Genomic DNA, 20,205 nt, shown 5'->3' with positions numbered 1-20,205 from the left:
CGTACGGAACATGTCAGAAGGCAGGGGATACTGTTCTTATAAAGTTACATGACAATGAGCTTCAGATAATCAAGGAACTCACCGAGAAGGTTCAGTACAGCACTGAGAGGAAGCAATGAATACATTTAACTGTAGAACAAATGGTGGCAAGGAGAGACAATAGTGTGTAACTGTTAGCTGTTCTGGTATTTCAAATTTAACACAACTCTCAAAAACAGGAGGAAAGAATATGTAAAGCAGAATAAGTATAGTGAGTGTCTTATAAAACTCAGATCAAAATAGAATTAAAATTAGGATTGTAGAGAGAAAGGAGACGACAAAGAGCTAAATTCAGTATTGTTCACAGTAAGGAACCAATACATCTATGACATAAAAATAAACAAAAAGTCTGTAACTTTACTACTCAGAGGTAGAAGAAAGTTGATTTCTAGACATCTGCATAATCTCTAGGAATATACAATAACATCCAATTGGCCTCTTCAGGAAAACAGCTGGTGAAGGAGATTACATTTCCACTTTAGAATACAAGAATCCTTTGTAGCAACACTTTTTTTCTTAAACTGACAACCAGTTACGTATCTTCTTTTGATTTCTAAGCAAAAGATCCAATGAGTTACTCCCTGTACAGGATCAGGCTTTCTTCATATTTAGTGCAAAGGCTAAGGTTAGTTCCCAAACCTCACTAAGGATAGAATTCAGTCATGTGTCCCATTTTGTAATTTACACAGACATTCCATGATTACTACCAAAATCATAAGCAAATATAGCATCTTCACCCATATAGTGGTTAACTTTGTGTGTCAATTTGGTTACACCACAGTAGTCAGATATGTGGTCAAACACTACTCTAGATGTCTCTGTGAAAGCATTTTTTAGCTGGAATGAACATTTGGATAGCAGACTGAGCACAGCAGACTGCCCTTATAATGTAGGTGGACCTCATCCAAGGAAAAAACTGGCCTCCCCGGAGGAGGAAGGAATTCTGCCTCCAGACTGGCTGTTTGTGCTGCAGCTTCAACTCTTCCCTGGGTCTCCAGATGGCTGGCCTACCCTGCAGATTTTGAACTTGTTCAGTCCCCACAACTGCATTAGCCAATTCCTTAACATAAATCTTCCCCGCTTCCCTCCCCATGTGTTTCTCTTTCTCTCTAGAGGCATGAAATTTTCTACCCTTGATTTTCAAGAAAACCAACAAAAACGTGACCTATGACAGCAGAATTTTTCGTTGTTGCTGCTCCCTCCTACACTTGTTAGCAGCATTCCTCTGTAAATGAGTTATCTGCAGTTGCTCCTGATAATGGCTAGAATCACATTTCAGAATAAGCAGTTTTCATACTAGACACCTCCAAGGAGCAAATAAGGTCTCCTCCCTCTTGAGCATTATACAAGGGGCTTGTATCTGGCCAGGAGTCCTCCTCAAACTGGACCCGGGGTCCTTTAATTCTGAGAATGCATATTCTTCCCTTTTGAACTGATTTTATTTCCTCATCTTCTTATTAAGAGTTAGCTTTTGCTGTGGTAAATGATACTGTGAGTCTCATACTTAACATTTTGTTCTGCGTTGTCTACCTGTATTGTTTTCATTTCTTCACTTTCCTCTCTGTCTTCATCTGCGCCACTAGCATGACTGAAGTTTCTTTCACTAAATAAGGCTTCTAATGCAAATGATGTACCTTATTTCTAATCTTCCAGCAATTATCTTTAACTTTCCATATATTATACCTAACCTTTCATTTTTCTATTAAAAGCCATGATTAATCAAAACCTATACTTTTCATCTCCCAACCAAAGCAACACTAAAACCAAACAAGAAAAAATCCTTAGTACTAAGAAGAAAAACTTAAAACCTTAGTGGCTAATTCTACCGCATTGCTGAAATGTAGACTTTTGTTACAAATTGGTATTTTTCATTTTGCTACTATCTTAAAAACTTTTTAATTTAGAAACAAGAAAGGTTTTTTGGTTGCTTTTTGTGTAGTATTTTCACATTTTTTTCTCATGTATATTCCTAGATACATCCTCTGGTAATTCTTTCAGGTAAAGTTCAGAAATATAAACTTGGTAGATTTTTGCAAGCCTCAAATTATTATTTTGCCCTCATCCCTGAATTGCCTATGTATACAAATCAGGTTCAAAGTCTTTTTCCCCTCAGTACTTTGAGAGAAAAAAAGCTTTCATTTTATCATCTAGAATTACAGACGATAGAAGCCAATCTGATCCTTGCTCCTCTGAGGGGCAATTTTCTCTTCAAGGTGTTTTATTTTATTTATTATTATTTTTTGAGGGAGTCTCACTCAGTCACCCAGGCTGGAGTATAGTGGTGCAATCTCAGCTCACTGCAACCTCCACCTCCCAGGTTCATGTGATTCTTGTGCCTCAGCCTCCCTAGTAGAGTAGCTGGGATTACAGGTGTGCACCACCACACCCGGCTACTTTTTGCATTTTTAGTAGAGACAGGGTTTCACCATGTTGGTCAGGCTGGCTCAAACTCCAGGCCTCAAGTGATCCGCCCCACCTCAGTCTCCCAAAGTGCTGGGTCTTCAAGGTGTTTTAGAATTTTCCTTGTTCCTAGATTCTAAAATGTCACAAAGACTTGTGACATGTGTTTTTAATTATCCCTCACAAGAAGTTGGTCAATCTAAAGACAGCAAAGCAAAATTACCACCCATTTGTAGTCTGGATTATTCTCCTCCTCCACCCCCTTCTGAAATGTCATCAGACAAATGCTAGCACTTCTAGATCAATCCTCCATGATTCAACTGCCCTCTCATACTTCTCATCTTGAAGAAATTTTTAGCTCAATTGTTAGTGAATTAAGTAGACTCTACTTTCAGCCTATTGAATATCTTGCATAATATTTTTAATGTCTTTGTTATTATATCTCGAATGGTTTTTCTTTTTAATGAACAGGCTTTCTGATATCTGAAGATAAGTTTCATTTTTTCCTGATTCTTCTAGGAACTCTTTAGGATCAAGTCTCCTCTGTTTTCTACACACACATGGTGATTCCTGGCTTGTTCTTCTGTTTTGACTAGTGACCGTCTTTTATGCTTTTAGTGCTCTAAGATGCCTCATGATTCTTGGTGTTCGTATTTGTAGATGCAAGTCAAGATGAAGTGGCATTTGTAGATACAATGTATGTCTTCAGCTCAAGTCAGATTCTCTGGCCTCTGAGCAGTAAATGCAGGTTCTGATGACAGAAGCCACGACCCTGGTAGCTGCACCAGAGGCTAAGTGACAGGTATCTTTAAGTCAAGAGGAGGTAAGCTGAGCATCTTCTGTTCCAATGCCAATTCTGTACAATCAATTTTCTTATCCTTTTAATATTTGGTGACTGTACTCAAGCCATTCTATTGTCCAGCCCTTACTATCTCTGATCCTGGCAGTATTCTAAATCTAGTTTATTTACTTGTTGGCATCAGAGTTCCTCAGTGGAGTCTTGATATAAACTTGTTCCAATCTGCTTGAGATCTAGAAATTTCTTAGTGTTCTGGTCTGCCAGCAGGATGACCTTTTTATATTAACAGTAACAAAACAACTTAGAATTTTGATAATTTCATCATAAGTTATACTAAAATTATGATGAAGTACTATTTTCTATCTGTGCATAAAAGGAATAAAACCTTTCTAGTGATTAGTTTGGCAGTTATCTGTCCAAAGCCTTACCATTTGGAGTTTCCATTGTTCCGTGAGTCCACATCTACAAATTTATCAAAAGAAAATAATAATGTGCACAAAGATATTGCTAATACAGGAAACTAAACAAATAAAATGTTTAACAATAGGCCCCATTAATTTAAGAGCTCAGAGTGTATCTCTATGATAACTACATACGTATTAAAAATCATGAAAAAGAATTTAATTTTAAAGAACTGGGGTCTTGCTTTGTTGCCCAAATTGTCCTCAAACTCCTGGGCTCAAGCAATCCTCTTGCTTTAGCCTCCCAAGTAGCTGGAACTACGTAGGGGTGCCTGCCACCATGCCCAGCTAATTTTTAATTTTTTGTACAGACAGGGTCTCACCATGTTGCCCAGCCTGGTCTCAAACTCCTGGGCTCAAGAAATCCTCCCACCTTGGCCTCCCAAAGTGCTGGGATTAGAAGCGTGAACCACTGTACCCAGTCTTAAAATCTTTTTATTTTAAAAACCCACAAGTGTAAAAAATATGACATGAAAAGTTTTTATACACAATCCTTACAGGTACGTAGGAAAAAGTTTTTTTTAAATATACATTAAATTATTAACAATCTCTGGGTGATGGCATTATAAATAAGTTTTCTTCCTCTCTGTTTACCTATGTTTTCAAAATTTTCTACAACTTAAGTATTTCACTCTTGCAGCCACATAAAACACAACTGTTTTTTCTGAGACGGAGTTTTACTCTTGTTGCCCAGGCTGAAGTGCAATGGTGCGATCTCAGCTCACCGCAACCTCTGTCTCCCGGGTTCAACCAATTCTCCTGCCTCAGCCTCCTGAGTAGCTGGGATTACGGGCATGTGCCACCACGCCTGGCTAATTTTGTATTTTTAGTAGAGACGTCATGTTGATCAGGCTGATCTCAAACTCCCAACCGCAGGTCATCCGCCAGCCTTGGCCTCCTGAAGTGTTGGGATTACAGGTGTGAGCCACAGCGCCCGGCAGAACACAATTTTTAATTACTGCTACATTAATGCAATGCGTATACTAATTCGGCAAGAAATTATACATAAAAACATATTTGCATATTTTAAGGATGGCAATTCCTATATTTATTTCTATTGCCTTTTTGTGATTCAAGAGCAATTCTTCTTTCAGAATTAATTTTATTGTTTCCAAAAGAAGGATTAAAGAGTATCTGTTATAGATATTATTTCTGTCCAGTTTGTTTAAAGGCAAAGGAAACAACGGTAATTTTCCCCTCAAGACTGAAGGCAAAAAACGAGTAATTAGAATAATATACTGATTGTTAAAATCAGGAGTCCAGCCTTTCCAGTTATGAGGCTTGAATGCACAAGCTGCTCAGCAGCCAAAGTTCACAAGGAAGAGTATTTAAACCAACCTAGACTGTGCTCACTACTAAGAGCACTGAAATATGGAAGCTGTTAATAAATTTCAGTTCTTCCAACTAGCACCTACTTGAAGACAGGTTTAGATACACTAAGAATATCTGATGTTTGATGTAGATTATTGAAGCTAGGTGAGGAATGCCAAGATTTATGATATATTACTCTATATTTTTATGTATATTTAAAATTTCCCACAGTAAAAAGTTATTTATATATCGAACAAGTTCCTAAAAGAAATTTTAATTTCTAATCACCTATTTGGAGTTCTAAAAAATAAAAAAAAATAAAAAACTATTAACAACAAAAGTTAAAGCTTACTTACATGAGTTGAAATAGTGTATATAAAAGCAAACTACTAGGAATTACTAGAAAGGGAATAAAATAATCAAACACCCTTTGGTCATATCTGCATCATTCAGTCTAAGAATATCCCAAATAGAGAAAAGTGATTAGCAACTTAAATGTGATTTAAAATGAAGGTTCTTTGAATATAGTGATTTTTATTTAAATACTCTCTGGATATATGTATTGTTAAAAGCCCTTCAATCTCTTATATTTTCTTGGGAAAGAGTCTAAAATATTCTTACTCTCATTTACCAGTTAGTAACATCCCCTCACAGAGCAATACGGTAAAACAAATACCAAGATACTTCATTCAATCTAGGATATCTTGAAATGCAGCCAGAATTAAACATCTATAACCTCTTTTCTTGTTTCATAACTCCAGAAGCTATTTCTTGAAACAATTCAGGAAAAAAAATAAAATGATCGAAAGGTATTTAGCATCATTAGGGATAAACTGGTATCTGTGTAATGGCTAAAACTTTTCTTGTAGTTTGAATGTGAGTAAATGGTGAACAATTACACAGCACTGCAACGACCTTTCATTGCTATAATTTTGTGTACTAATTTCCAACCACAATTTAACTTAGTTCTCCGATGTGCTTAAGATACCATTCCAGGGCGGGCGCGGTGGCTCCCGTCTGTAATCCCAGCACTTTGGGAGGCCAAGGCGGATGGATCACCTGAGGTCAGGAGTTTGAGACCAGCCTGACCAACATGGAGAAACCCCGTCTCTACGAAAAATACAAAATCAGTTGGGCGTGGTGGCACATGCCTGTAATCCCAGCCACTCGAAAGGCTGAGGTGGGAGAATCGCTTGAACCCGGGAGGTGGTTGTCGTCGTGAGCCGACTGCACTCCAGTCTGGGCAACAAGAGCAAAACTCCGTCTCAAAAAAAAAAAAAAAAAAGATACCATTCCAACAATGATTTAGGCCAGTGCTTCTCATACTTCAGCTTCAGCATGCATGTGAATCATGTGAAGATCCTCTAATGAGATTCCCCAGACCAGCCCCCAAAGCCTCTTGGATTCAGCAGCATGAAGAGGAACAAAAGAATTCCTATAAGCTCCCAAGTGCCAAACTGATGCTGCAGCCAAACCACAAACCACACCTTGGGTGGCACTGATATAGAACAAACACTATGTGTTCATGTTCTCAAAAAAGTAAACTAAGATTGTAGGAAACATTATGTACTCTTCTCAATACTTCAAAGAAGTTCTGAAAGTACCATCACTTTGTGCTGAAGTCTTGTGTTGAAAAACCTTTTTAGGAGTGCAAAAGGCTTATTGGGAAAATAAAAAATAAAAAATAAAAAAGGAAAGGAAAGGGAAAGGGAAAGGAAAAAGACCTTTCATCTTTTTACCTAGACTTCCTTAATGGCTTGAATTAACTCCTATTCCTAATTAGCATTTAAATATCTAATCTTGGTAGCCAACATTTACAGACATCATACATGTTAAATTTTCAACAGTCACAATTCTACCACATACCTGTAAATGCCTGACTGTCATACACTGTACACTAGGTTGTAAGGATTAATTACTGATACTCTTGGTCTATTTGGTATTGTAACAAAGCAATTCTCCTACTCTGGGCTACAGTAGATTTTAGAAGACTGGTTAAATCAAAATAACTGTCTTTTTGCAAGATGCAAACCAGAAAGAGAGAAAAAAACCTGCTTTGCTGGTAATTGTTATTCAATAAAAGTTCTATACCAAGTACTGTCACTTCCCAGATTAAAATGTCAACAATAAAACAAGATAGACCCTTAAAAAGTCAGTTCTCCATCCACATTAGCATGTTTCCTTTCACTACTTTGTCTACACACTGTGCACTCTGGGAATACCAGAGATGTCCATGGCAAACATTCAAACAGCCTCCAAGTGCTACTCTCATTGCTGGCATGAATGACTTACTGCAAGGTGATTAAAAAGCATTCAATGTTCTGACCAACTTAAGACTGTAAACACCATGGTGCACACAGAAGCCCGCACCAAGAGTTACCCAGTCTTCATGTCCCTGACTGAAATAACCAATTTCTGAGAAGAGGAAACAAAACGTGCGGTTCAGTAAATATGGCGTGGTACTTAATAACATGGGCTCTGGAATCAGACTGTCCTATTTGAGTCCTAGCTCAATCACCTACTAGCTGGATGACCTTGGACAAGTTACTTAATCCCTCCATGCATCAGTTTCCTCATCTGCAATAAGGGGTCAGAGTTCCTACTGACAGGGCTATCATGAAAACTACATGAGAACACACCAGGGACAAGGAGGAGTATAACGACACTTTTGTCAGTCACTAGTATTTGTGTTTATAAAATGGGAGGAAAGAAATCCCTGGAAATACCTCTATTTAGTGTTTAGTAGATTCTAGTCCACTTTCTAAGTTAGTGAAAAATATACCAAAACCCAATCACCCCTTTCAACAGTAGCATGGAATGGAAATCTATTCCCTATTCAAATTGCAGGAGGGGGGAGGGAATTTACATTTGAAAACTGAAACGAAGAACCACTAGAAATAAATTTGTCTTAGACACTCCCCCAACTATATTTTCCCTCCAAGATGTACTTTCAGGACAGGCACAGTGGCTCACGCCTATAATCCCAGCACTTTGGGAGGCTGAGGTAGGTGGATCACTTGAGGTCAGGAGTTCGAGACCGGCCTGGCCAACACAGTGAAGAAACCCTGTCTATACTAAAAATACAAAAATTAGCTGGGCGTGCTGCAGCACGCCTGTAGTCTCAGCTACTTCGGAAGCTGAGGAAGGAGAACCAGATGAACCCAGGAGATGGAGGTTGCAGTGAACCAAGATTGCACCACTGCACTCCAACCTGAGCAACAGAGCAAGACTCCATTTCAAAAAAAAAAAAAACCAGACGTACTTTTAATGCAAATGTTTGTCCCAAATCATGGACAGCCCAGAAAGGTGTATCCACCAGTTTCACCCAAAACACCGCAAGGTACTCGGCCTATAGGAAAAAACAAGCTTGCTTCCATTTTCTCAAAAAAACAAAAACCCAGCTATGTTTCCTGTGTGGTCTCAGTACTTCACACCAGACTCCTTGAACCTTCCTAACACCTTCAGGGACAGCTGCTATTGCTCACTCAGTGCAGTTCTGTGACTTTTCCCTCAAGCAACCAGAAGTTCTTTCTCGGGCCCCCCATACTGACTTGGGAAGAGACAGGAGGAGTGGCCACTGTCATTGAGCCCCAGTGTCAAGCCAGGTGGCCCTTATTCCTTGCAACTCGGGTGAGTCAGAAGTGGAAAAAGTGAAGGGGAGAGGGATGCTATAGTTCTGTGTTTTTTTATATTTGGTTTCCATAAAAATTGCATTTTAGAAAGGAATCTATGCTAAAAAGCTGTAAACCTCATTGTTCTAGTCCAATCCCTTGATTTCAGACAGGATTAAGCCAACCTTAGATACCTTAAGGAACTTCCACAGGCCTAACAGCCAAGCTCCATCAGGCTTCCTAACTCCAAAACCAGCACCTGGGAGAGCCTGCCTCCCCACCAGGCAGCTTCTTCAAAGCTCCATGAAGCCATCCCTGCTCGCTCCATGTGAAAAACATTAATAATCATCATTCATGAATGTGGAAACTTGTTTCAGCCTTTCCTTCCACCCATCTTCAGATTCACATTGAGAATAGGAAAATGGGACTCACACCTTTTCCTTTCCATTTCTCCCTTTTGCTAGATAGTAATATGCTCAAGGCTTCCAGTCTTCAAGACAACTAAGTATGCCTGTGAAAGCACTAAATCAAGGTCCCCAAATGTGGAACATACAGGATGAGAGATTTTTTCAGTTATTATGCACATGAACTTTAGGTGTTTCGTTTCTTATGCTTTAGGGAATCAAACCTATGAACTAATGAACAGTATTGCTTATTAGGATGAGGCAGATGGAATCTTATTGCACAAAACGCATTATAATAACACGCCCAAGAGCTCAAATCTATTAATATCTGAAATCCTAAGTAAATGAACTTTTAATCATAGATGATTAGAAAATATGGAAAAATGATTAGAACACACATTAATATTCTATAAGCCTTTAACTTAATTTGTAAAATCTATTTTGAATGAACTGTTCTGGTCTTGCAAAGTTAAGGTTTAACTTGCCTTTGTCCCCACTGTATTTAAGTTTTTCATCATTACCTAATATTTATGGCTTACATTTGTTTTTATTGTTATGTTTTATCTGTGGCAAGACACAGCTTACCATTTATAGTAATGACATGATAATGAGCAGAAACGTATCACTGGATATGGCAAAACCATGAAGATGATGAGCGCGTGGATAAAATTTGAGAAACTATTAAACCTCAGAGAAACAAGAACTTATGTAGCTTACCTTCACATTTTTACTTTCCAGGTAGTTTCTTAAGCTAAATATTACAAATATTTGTATTATGTATCACGTACACATTTTGGAGACTTTTGTTTGGTCCAATCACTAACAATTACTGAAGGGCATTCATCCAGCCCTTCCTTGAGAGCCAAGAGGCCTCACATCCTCTTCAGCTATTACAATGTGGTGGCTAAGGGGCATACACTTTCAATATAAACATTTTGGGGAAAAAATGTTTTTAAGAGTGCCTCACACGATGGTCAAGGAATGTCTTCTCCATATTTAATAATCTATGACTAAGAAGAGTCTCACAATCAGAACAGATTGTTCGAGTGACATTTCCAGTTTGTAGTGGCATAGTTATCAGTATAGGATAGATAGTTGTGAAATCTATTAGATATAAAAAGTAAAAGTGAATATTATAATTGAAAACATCAATAGAATCTTAATTGCCTTTTTTGGATGTAACTATGTCACACACAAAAAAAAATTTAGGGAAAAAAGTGGCTTCTGTAAGCTGGTATCTATAGAATTTAGGATTGAGAACACACTATCAGTTTACGTACATGGCTATTGCATTATCTTTTAACATGGATATGCCTTCCCTAAATTCATAAGCTTTTCCTTCATTTAAAAATGCTATAAAACAGTGAGCGTGTGACACCATGCTAGGCAGGCCCTCCCTGCACAAGACATGGTCTCTGCCCAAAAGGAGCTCCTTGTCAAACAGCGGACCAAGACCAGGAGAGGAAGCCTGCATGCAAGGCTCACACAGGCATTCCAAGGAGAGAGGAGGGAGCGGTTCACCATGCACCTGCCACACTTAGCGTAACAGTTTTCCTTCCATTGGCCCAGTTCCCAAAGGCTTTTAAAGGCTGAAGGATAGACCTGGCACACTTCAGCCAGGCCAAGGGGAAGGGAACAGCCAGAGAAGATGACTACATACTATTCCTCATCGCACACTACATCTCCTGTGAGCTAGGAAGCCCTCGATCACAGGGGAGGGGGCCTTACCTAGGTGATCTTGTATGCTGCTTAATAAAAGGTCACAGAACACTATCTAGAACCAGTTTCAGAACTGCTTACTTGTGGGATGTCCTCTTCTTCATCATGTTGGCAGATACTCCAGCGTGGCCTGTAAGAGAGATGCGTATACAGTCAACGAAAACCAGATATAAGAATACCTCAGAATGCAGGAAATCTTAACTTCTGAAAAACTGCTATACAGAACATGAAAAGAAAATACACCATTACCAGCAAACATGTAAGAAAGCCATTTGTTTACTAAACTTTTAAAAAGGAGATACAGGCCGGGCACGGTGGCTCACGCTTGTAATCCCAGCACTTTGGGAGGCCGAGGCGGGCGGATCACGAGGTCAGGAGATCAAGACCATCCTGGCTAACACAGTGAAACCCCGTCTCTACTAAAAATAGAAAAAAATTAGCCGGGAGTGGTGGTGGGCACCTGTAGTCCCAGCTACTTGGGAGGCTGAGGCAGGAGAATGGTGTGAACCTGGGAGGCGGAGCTTGCAGTGAGCCGAGATTGAGCCACTGCACTCCAGCCTGGGTGACAGAGCGAGACTCCATCTCAAAAAAAAAATAAAAATAAAAATAAATAAAAATAAAAAGGAGATACACACAAGAGATTCTTGAAAGACAAAACAGCAGAGGCAACAGTTCTCTACCCCCTCAAATCAGCCATAAAAGCACAAAACCAGAATTGCATGGACAAGAACTACAAGAAAAACTAAGTGTCAGCCTGATGTGGAGGCTCATCCCTGTAATCCCAGCACTCTGGGAGGCCAAGGCAGGAGGGTGGCTGAGGCCAGGAGTTCGAGACCAGCCTGGGTAACATAGCAAGACCTTGTCTCTACAAAAAAATAATGAGCCAGGTGTAGTGGTGTGCACCTGTGGTCTCAGCCACTCAGGAGGCTGAGGTGGGGGGAGTGCTTGAGCCCAGGAAGTCAAGGTTGCAGTGAGCTGTGTTTATGCCACTGCAGTCCAGTCTGGGTGACAGAGCAAGACCTTGTCTCAAAAAAGCAAAAACAAACAAAAAAAACCTAACTGGGCACAGTGGCTCACGCCTGTAATCCCAGTATTTTGGGAGGCCAAGTTGGGTGGATTACTTAAAGTCAGGAGTTCGAGACCAGCCTGGCCAAGATGGTGAAACCCTGTCTCTCCTAAAACCACAAAAATTAGCCAGGCGTGGTGGCGTATACCTGTAATCCCAGCTACTTGGGAGGCTGAGGTGGGAGGATCGCTTAAACCCAGGAGGCGGAGGTTGCAGTGAGCCAAGATTGCACTACTGCACTCCAGCCTGGGCAACAGAGTGAGACACTGTCTCCAAAAAAAAAAAGACCAAAACAAGACTAAGTGACAATCCTAGCTATAAAGTCCTAAATGGTACAGAACTGTCTTACTGTCATAAACAACTGAAAAACAGGATGAAATATATGAAACACCTGGTCTCAGATGCTGGCCAACAGGCAGCACAGGTGTATGCGACCTAGGAGCAGAAAACACACACAAGGGAACCCTGCATAGGCCCTGACTTCATTCCTGGAAGCAATTTTTGGGCAATGGTGTATGAAGGGGGACCAAGAACACCATCCTTTTACCATGTTGTGAGTCAGTCTGGCGTTGGGAAGGGTGGGCTGGCTGGAGTTTGTGGAACTACATGTGGGCAAGAAGGGATCTACTCAGAAGGAAAGCTCGAAAGGTCTGCATTTGGGGGAGGATGTCTTAAGTCTTTGGCTAACACAAATCTGCACATAATTCTGAGAAGTCACAAAGGGACAGCTGTTCAGATTCCAACGCCACCTCTTAACACTTGGGGCAATCAATAAAAATGGCAAAAGATGGCTGGCCCTAACTAGGAAATGTGAGGAAGCCTGGAACAAAAGCTCAGCACCTGCTTGCCAAAATAGACTCCAACACTCTCCAAAGGGCATCAACAAAGTCCCAACACTCAACAACACGAGGTTTCAAACGTTCAACACCAATAAAATTAGACACAAAAAAAGTAGCAGATTGTAACTCCATAAGCAAGTAGACTATGAGTGAAATAAAGTATTTAGCAGGCAAGGACATTGATAACATTAATAAATATATTAAAATATTTAAAGGAAAATAAAAATACTTAAAATACAAAATGCGAAATATAAAGAAAAATGAGATTAGTGAAAAATACACGATCTGAAATTTAAAATTCACTGAATGTGAGATACAAAGATCAGTGACCTTGACACACAGCAATACAAACTACTCAAAATAACACACAAAAAAAAAACCTGGAAGAAAACAATGATCACAACCTCAGTGACCTTTAGGACAATATCAACTGGCCTAACACAGAGGAAAGTGGAATCAAAGACAAAGAGTAGAGAGAGGAACGAGGGGAAAATACAATGATAGAAAGTTGTCCAGATGTGATAAAAAGCATATAACCACAGAGCTAGCAAGCTCAACAAAGCCAAAGTAAGATCAAAAACAAAGGAAACCACACCAAGGCACTTCTTCATCAAATTTCTAAAAACCGTTGATACAAATAAGTTTTTTTAAATAGCAAAAGAGGCTGGGCGCGGTGGCTCACGCTTGTAATCCCAGCACTTTGGGAGGCCGAGGTGGGTGGATCACGAGGTCCGGAGATCGAGACCACGGTGAAACCCCGTCTCTACTAAAAATGCAAAAAAAAATTAGCCGGGTGTGGTGGCGGGCGCCTGTAGTCCCAGCTACTCGGAGAGGCTGAGGCAGGAGAATGGCGTGAACCTGGGAGGCGGAGCTTGCAGTGAGCCGAGATCGCGCCACTGCACTCCAGCCTGGGTGCCTGGGTGCCTGAGTGACAGAGCGAGACTCCGTCTCAAAAAATAATAAAAATAAAAATAAATAAATAAACAAATAGCAAAAGAACAGAAGATACATTAAATCAGGAAAACAAAAATAAAACTGGCTCCAAAATTCACGTCAGAAACAACCTAAGCCTGAAGAAAGTGGAATAAATCTTTAAGGTGCTAAAAAATAAGCAAGCCGGGCCGGCAAAGTGGCTCACGCCTGTAATCCCACCACTTTGGGAGACCGAGGGGGGCGGATCACATGAGGTCAGGAGTTCAAGACCAGCCTGGCTAACATGGTGAAACCCTGTTTCTACTAAAAATACAAAAAATTAGCCGGGTGTAGTGGCACACACCTGTAATCCCAGCTACTCGGGAGGCTGAGGCAGGAGAATCGCTTGAACCCAGGAGGTGGAGGTTGCAGTAAGCCGAGATTGTGTCACTGCACTCCAGCTTGGGCAACAAGAGCAAAACTCCGTCAAAAAAAAAAGCAAACCAACTTACCTACAGACTTAAAATACTATATCCAGCAAAAAATACCTTCCACTTGCAACACATTGATAATTAAACTAAATAGAAACAGCCTAATTGTACCAATTAAGACTGTAAAGGGAAAAGCCAAACAAACTAGCTTCAAGACAAACAATATTACCACAAATCAAAGGATAATTCCAAATTCTACAAGAGTGAATTAATTAAAAAGCCATAATAATCTTAAATGCATGTGAACCCAACTACAGAGTAATGAAACACATGAAGCAAATCTGAAAGAAGACAAAGACATATCCATAATTATACTTAATTATACAACTCTCTTCTCTCAGCAGTTGATATAACAAGTGGATAGGAACATCAGAAAGATACATCATGAATATGCCAATCAAAATAATAGAAAAATTTAAAAAAGAAAATCAAAAGGAATATAGAAGACCTGAATAACCAACCTTACTTAGTTGACATTTAAAGAATACTAAACAGTTAATGCCAAAATAGTTTTCCAAGTTCACATGGAAATATTCACTCAGATACATATTTCTGAATCATACAGGTCTCAGGTGGAGCATGGTGGCTCACACCTGTAATCCCAGCACTTTGGGAGAGGCCAAGGCGGGCGGATGACTTGATGTCAGGATTTTAAGACCAGCCTGGCCAACATGGTGAAACGCTGTCTCTGCCAAAAAATACAGGGGGTAAAAAAAAAAAAAAAAAAAAACCGGGCATAGTGGTGGGCGCCTGTAATTCCGGCTAAGGCAGGAGAATTGCTTGAACCCAAGAGGCGGAGGTTGCAGTGAGCCAAGATCACGCCACTGCACTCCAGCCCAGAGCAAGACTCCATCTCAAAATAATAATAATAATAATAATAATAATAATAAAAGTCTCAATACGTTTAAGACAATCTGAAATCAAACAAAAGCTTACTGTTCTACCTTGGAGACTAAAACTGGGAGATGGGCCTGACTGCCAAGAACCGCTCTGCCCACTTCACCCAGCATGTTCATACGCACTGGGACGTGGACAGAGGCTAAATAATGGCTAACGGGTGAAGAATTAAGTATGTGATGGCCTCAAATAGTGAAGACAAGACACTGACAGGAAGCAGGAACAAGTCTACCTGAAGCATCCCTGGAGCATGTCTGGTCTTAGAGTAGACAAGGATGGAAAGAGGTAAGAAATGAAAAAAAAAAGAAAAGTAAAAAGTCTTTCAAGATCTACTGGAATCTCACCAGATGTCAAGAACCCTATTCAATCCCCAACGTACAGACAACCCCACACTGGATGTACTGAGTGCTGGGTTCTAGGAGAGGGTGCCTCAAATGCTAAACATTCCCCTATGTCCCCAGAGTCAACACTCCCATTTAGAAGAAACAGAATCTTGCTATTTGTCACTCAAGAAAAGGGGCCGGGTGCAGTGGCTCACGCCTGTAATCCCAACACTTTGGGAGGCCGAGGCGGGCGGATCACGAGGTCAGGAGATCGAGACCATCCTGGCTAACACAGTGAAACCCCGTCTCTACTAAAAATAGAAAAAAATTAGCCGGGCGTGGTGGTGGGCACCTGTAGTCCCAGCTACTTGGGAGGCTGAGGCAGGAGAATGATGTGAACCCGGGAGGCGGAGCTTGCAGTGAGCCGAGATCGTGCCACTGCACTCTAGCCTGGGCGACCGAGCGAGACTCCATCTCAAAAAAAAAAAAAAAAAAAAAGAAAAGGTAAACCATTCATAATCAAAGAATTGAGAAAAATGAAAGTGAACAGCACCACTATCCCTGAAATGATCTGAGATCTAAAATGATTATAAAGAATTGGCATCTCTAAGGAAACTGAAGATATTATAAAAACAGAATGGGAACAAGAGGCTATGAAAAAGGAAAGCAGCTCCTGAAAATTAAAAAATAAAGAGAATCTGGAATTTAAAAAGCTTGCAAGTTAACTAATTTGTCCATTAAAAGCTAAACAAACTTAAAAAATCAACAACTTCTTAGACTAGTCAGAGAATCAAGGTCACAAGACAAACAACTGTCCCCAAAACTGGAGAGGCAGGCGGAGATAGAGAATCACAACTTACTAGATCAGAAACCTCCACACAGGAACCAGGGCCATGGTAAGAAAACCTAAACTGCAACCAACATTGCTAGAGGATCACCATGGGCAGGTCTGACAAAAACTCCAGGGGTTGTAGGCTCTCTTAAGAGGACCCCTACACTTTCCTGAATTTTTCCTGTACAAGCTGGAGAAGCTGATGAAGCCATCCTGTCCCACAAGGGGTGGGGGTGGGGAGACTGAGAAGCACAAGCAAAGGTCACAACCCAGGGGTACAAGCCTCATGAAAAGATTGACAGGCAATCATAGGACTACAAACTGCTTCCCCTCCCCAGTATACCTTACCACTACCTTGCTAAAGACCTATTACCACAGCTCCTCTTACCCAGACATCATCTGCGCCTTTCAACAAGAAATCACAGGCTTACTGAAATGCAAAAGCAGTATTAACAGACAAAACAAACATCAGAACCAGACTCAACTAGGCAGGGAATTACCAACTAGGTTTCTTAATTCCACCCGGACCAGGAATTTAAATGAACTGTGATTAATATGCTAAATCTCTAACGAGTAATACAGACAACATGAAAGAATAGATGGGACAATATATACAGAGATGGAACTTCTAACAATCAAGAAAAGCTACAGATAAACACTTTAACAGAAGCGAAGAATGCCTTTCAGAGACAGGCTTATTAGTAGACTCTACTGGAATAACCAAAGAACCTCTGAGTTTAAGGGCATGTTAATAAAACTTCCAAAACTGAAAAGCAGAGAGAAAAACCCCAGAATATCCAAGAACTATGGGACAAGTACAAAAGGCATAACTTGCACATTATGGAAATGCAAGTAGGTAAAGGAAGAAAGGAATAGAAGCAATGTAAAGCAAAGACTGAGGTTTGTTTTTTTGTTTTTGAGATGGAGTCTCGCTCTGTCACCCAGGCTGGAGGGCAGTGGCACCACCTCGGCTCACTGCAACCTCTGCCTCCCAGGTTCAAGCGATTCTCCTGCCTCAGCCTCCCAAGTAGCTGGGACTACAGCCGTGTGCCACCACGCCCAGCTAATTTTTGTATTTTTAGTAGAGACGGGGTTACACCATGGTGATCAGGCTGGTCTTGAACTCCTGACCTCATGATTTGCCCACCTCAGCCTCCCAAAGTGCTGGGATTACAGGCGTGTGCCACCACACCCGGCCAAGACTGAGATTTCCCAGAAATTAATGCCAGACAACAAACCACAAATCCAGGAAGCTCAGAGAATGACAAGCCAAATAAATGCCAGAAAAAAACTACACCAAAGAGTATCATATTCAAACTGTAGAAAATCAAAGGTAAAGAAAAAAAAATCTTCGCCAGGCATGGTGGCTCACACCTGTAATCCCAGCACTTTGGGAGGCCGAGGTGGGTGGATCACTTCAGGTCAGGAGTTTGAGACTAACCTGGCCAAAAAGGTGAAACCCCATCTCTACTAAAAATACAAAAATTAACCAGTAATCCCAGCTACTTGGGAAGCTGAGGCAGGAGAACTGCTTGAACCAGGGAAGCAGAGGTTGCAGTGAGCTGAAATCAGGCCACTGCATTCCAGTCCAGGTGACAGAGCAAGACTGTCTTCAAAAAAAAAAAAGAAAGAAAAAGAAAAACATCTTGAAAGAAACCACCTTAGCACAGAGGAATAAAGAATTACATGAGACTTCTCCTCAGAAACCATGCAAAACAAGAAGATAGTAGAAGGAACTATTTAAAGTCTTGAGAGAAAAAAAACTACTAACTTACAGTTTTATAACCTGCAAAACTACTTCAAAGGGAAGGAGAAATAAAAGCCTTTTTCAAACAAAAAGTGATGAAATTTGTCACCAGCAGACCTGCCTTGTAAGAAATGTTAAAAAGAAGATCTTTAGAAAGAAGGAAAATTTAGCTGGGTGTGGTGGTAAGCGCCTGTAATACTAGCTACTTGGGAGGCTGAGGCAGAATTGCTTGAACCCAGGAGGCGGAGGTTGCAGCGAGCCAAGATCGTACCACTGCACTCTAGGCTGGGTGACAAAGCAAGATTCCATCTAAAAAAAAAAAAAAAAAAAAAAAAAGGAAAATATAGGTCAGAAGCTCAGATCTATATAAAGGAAAAACATTAAAGAAGAAATAAGTGAAAATAATATAATAACATACAATCATAACAAAAATATAATATAAAAACTTTTATTTATTTTTTAGACAGGGTCTCACTCTGTCTCCCAGGCTGGAGTGCAGTGGTGCGATTATGGCTCACTACAATCTCAACCTCCCAAGACTCAAGTGGTCCTCCAACCTCAACCTCCCAAGTAGCTGGGACTACAGGAATGCACCTTCATGCCTAGCCATTTTTATTTTTCATAGAGATGGGGTCTCACTACATTACCCAGACTGGTCTCGAACTCCTAGGCTCAAGTGATCCTCCCAACTTAGGCCTTCCAAAATGCTGGGATGATAGGCATGAGCCACAGCATACTGGCCTGGCCTATTTTTCTTAACTGAGCAACAATGTATGTACACACACGCGCGCGCACACACACACACATACACACACACACACATGAATGGCAGCAATGATGATACAACCAGACTGGAGAAAGAATCAAGAATACAGCCATCCCTCTGTATCTATGGGGGACGGGACTGGTTCCAGGACCCCCTTCAACACCAAACTCCATGGATGCCCAAGTCCCTTATAAAAAATGATACAGTATTTGCAAACCTAGGCACATCCCGTCCCATATACTTTAAATCATCTCCAGATTACTAATAATGCCAAATACGAAAGCTATGTAAATAATTGTTATAATGTATCACTTAGAAAAAAAATGACAATAATGTACACGTTTATAGTATAGGCACAATGATGTTTTTCTGGACATTTTCAATCTGTGTTTGGTTGAACCTACAGACGTAAAACCCACGGATACAGAGGGCTAACTAAATTTTATTGTCATAAAGTACGTGGCACTACCCCTAAAGCAATATAGTATTATTTCAAAGTAGGCTTGGGGAGGGGGAGTTTTTTGTTTTTAGTTGTTTTTTTTTTTTTTTTTAAGAAAACAAAAAGGGGAGGGGAGAGGCCAGGCGCGGTGTCATGCCTCTAATCCCAGCACTTTGGGAGGCCAAGGCGAGTGGATCACCTGAGGTTGGGAGTTCAAGACCAGCCTGGCCAACATGGTGAAACCCCATCTCTACAAAAATACAAGAAATAGCTGGGCATGGTGGCGCGCATCGTGTAGTCCCAGCTACTGGGGAGGCTGAGGTGGGAGAATTGCTTGAACCCGGGTGGCAGAGGTTGCAGTGTGCTGAGACCACACCACTGCACTCCAGCCTGGGCGACAGAGCGAGACTCCATCTCAGAGGAAAAAAAAAAAAGGTAGAAAGGAAGCGAGAGAGAGACACAGACAGAGAAAGAAAAGAAAGAAAGTAGACTTGGATTACTTGTAAATATATATTGCAAACTACAGGGCAATCACTAAAAAAGTTTAAAAACTTAACTGGCTGGGCACAGTGGCTCACGCCCGTAATCCCAGCACTGGGAGACCAAGGTGGACGGATCGCTTGAGCTCAGGAATCCGAGACCAGCCTTTGTAACATGGTGAAACTCGGTCTCTGTTTTTAAAAATTTAAAAAAAAAAATATCCTTGATATGCTAAGGAAGGGAAAAAAGTGAAATCATATAAAATGCTCAATTAAAACCAGAGAAGGCAGAAAAGAATGGAAGGCAAAAATTGGAAAAAAGAACAAGGGCAAAGAATAGATAATAGTAACATAAATATGACATGATATTACTCCACCTACATAAATAATCATTTTCTATGTTACTGATCTAAATATACCAATTAAGACAGACTCAGAGTGGATCAAAAACAAGATGCAACTTTATGCTAGATACAAGAAATCTACTTTAACTATAAAGATACACAGATTTAAAGTAAATGGATGAAAAAAAGATACAGCTTGCTACCAATAAGCAAAAGAAAGTGGGAAGCTATATTAATTTTAGAGAAAGCACAGTTTGGAGGAAGAAAAGTTATCAAAGATAAAGGGGGGCATTACATAAAACAAAGGTGTCAACTCTCCAAGAAAA

The 20,205-nt window shown here is 40.5% G+C and overlaps 1 protein-coding gene across 8 annotated transcripts in view; it reads right to left on the bottom strand.

Annotated features, from left to right (window-relative positions):
• The window catches only part of SPIN1 (spindlin 1), a 91,999-nt gene that overhangs the window by 19,561 nt on the left and 52,233 nt on the right, over positions 1 to 20,205 (bottom strand). For 5 of the 8 annotated variants that reach the window (XM_032164469.2, XM_032164463.3, XM_032164462.2 and 2 more), the window contains one exon: positions 10,826 to 10,874. In XM_032164469.2, the coding sequence (XP_032020360.1) occupies positions 10,826 to 10,851 (26 nt within the window). In that variant the 5' untranslated portion in view covers positions 10,852 to 10,874. Of the gene's footprint in view, positions 1 to 2,294; positions 3,631 to 3,666; positions 3,701 to 10,825; positions 10,875 to 20,205 lie in introns of those variants that run through there. The other 3 variants (XM_058444813.1, XM_058444814.1, XM_058444812.1) reach the window with 3 other exon arrangements.

Source organism: Hylobates moloch, unplaced genomic scaffold (genome assembly GCF_009828535.3).
Source record: "Hylobates moloch isolate HMO894 unplaced genomic scaffold, HMol_V3 SCAFFOLD_10, whole genome shotgun sequence".
Lineage (NCBI taxonomy): Eukaryota > Metazoa > Chordata > Mammalia > Primates > Hylobatidae > Hylobates > Hylobates moloch.
This window is presented reverse-complemented; position numbering and strand designations above follow the sequence as displayed.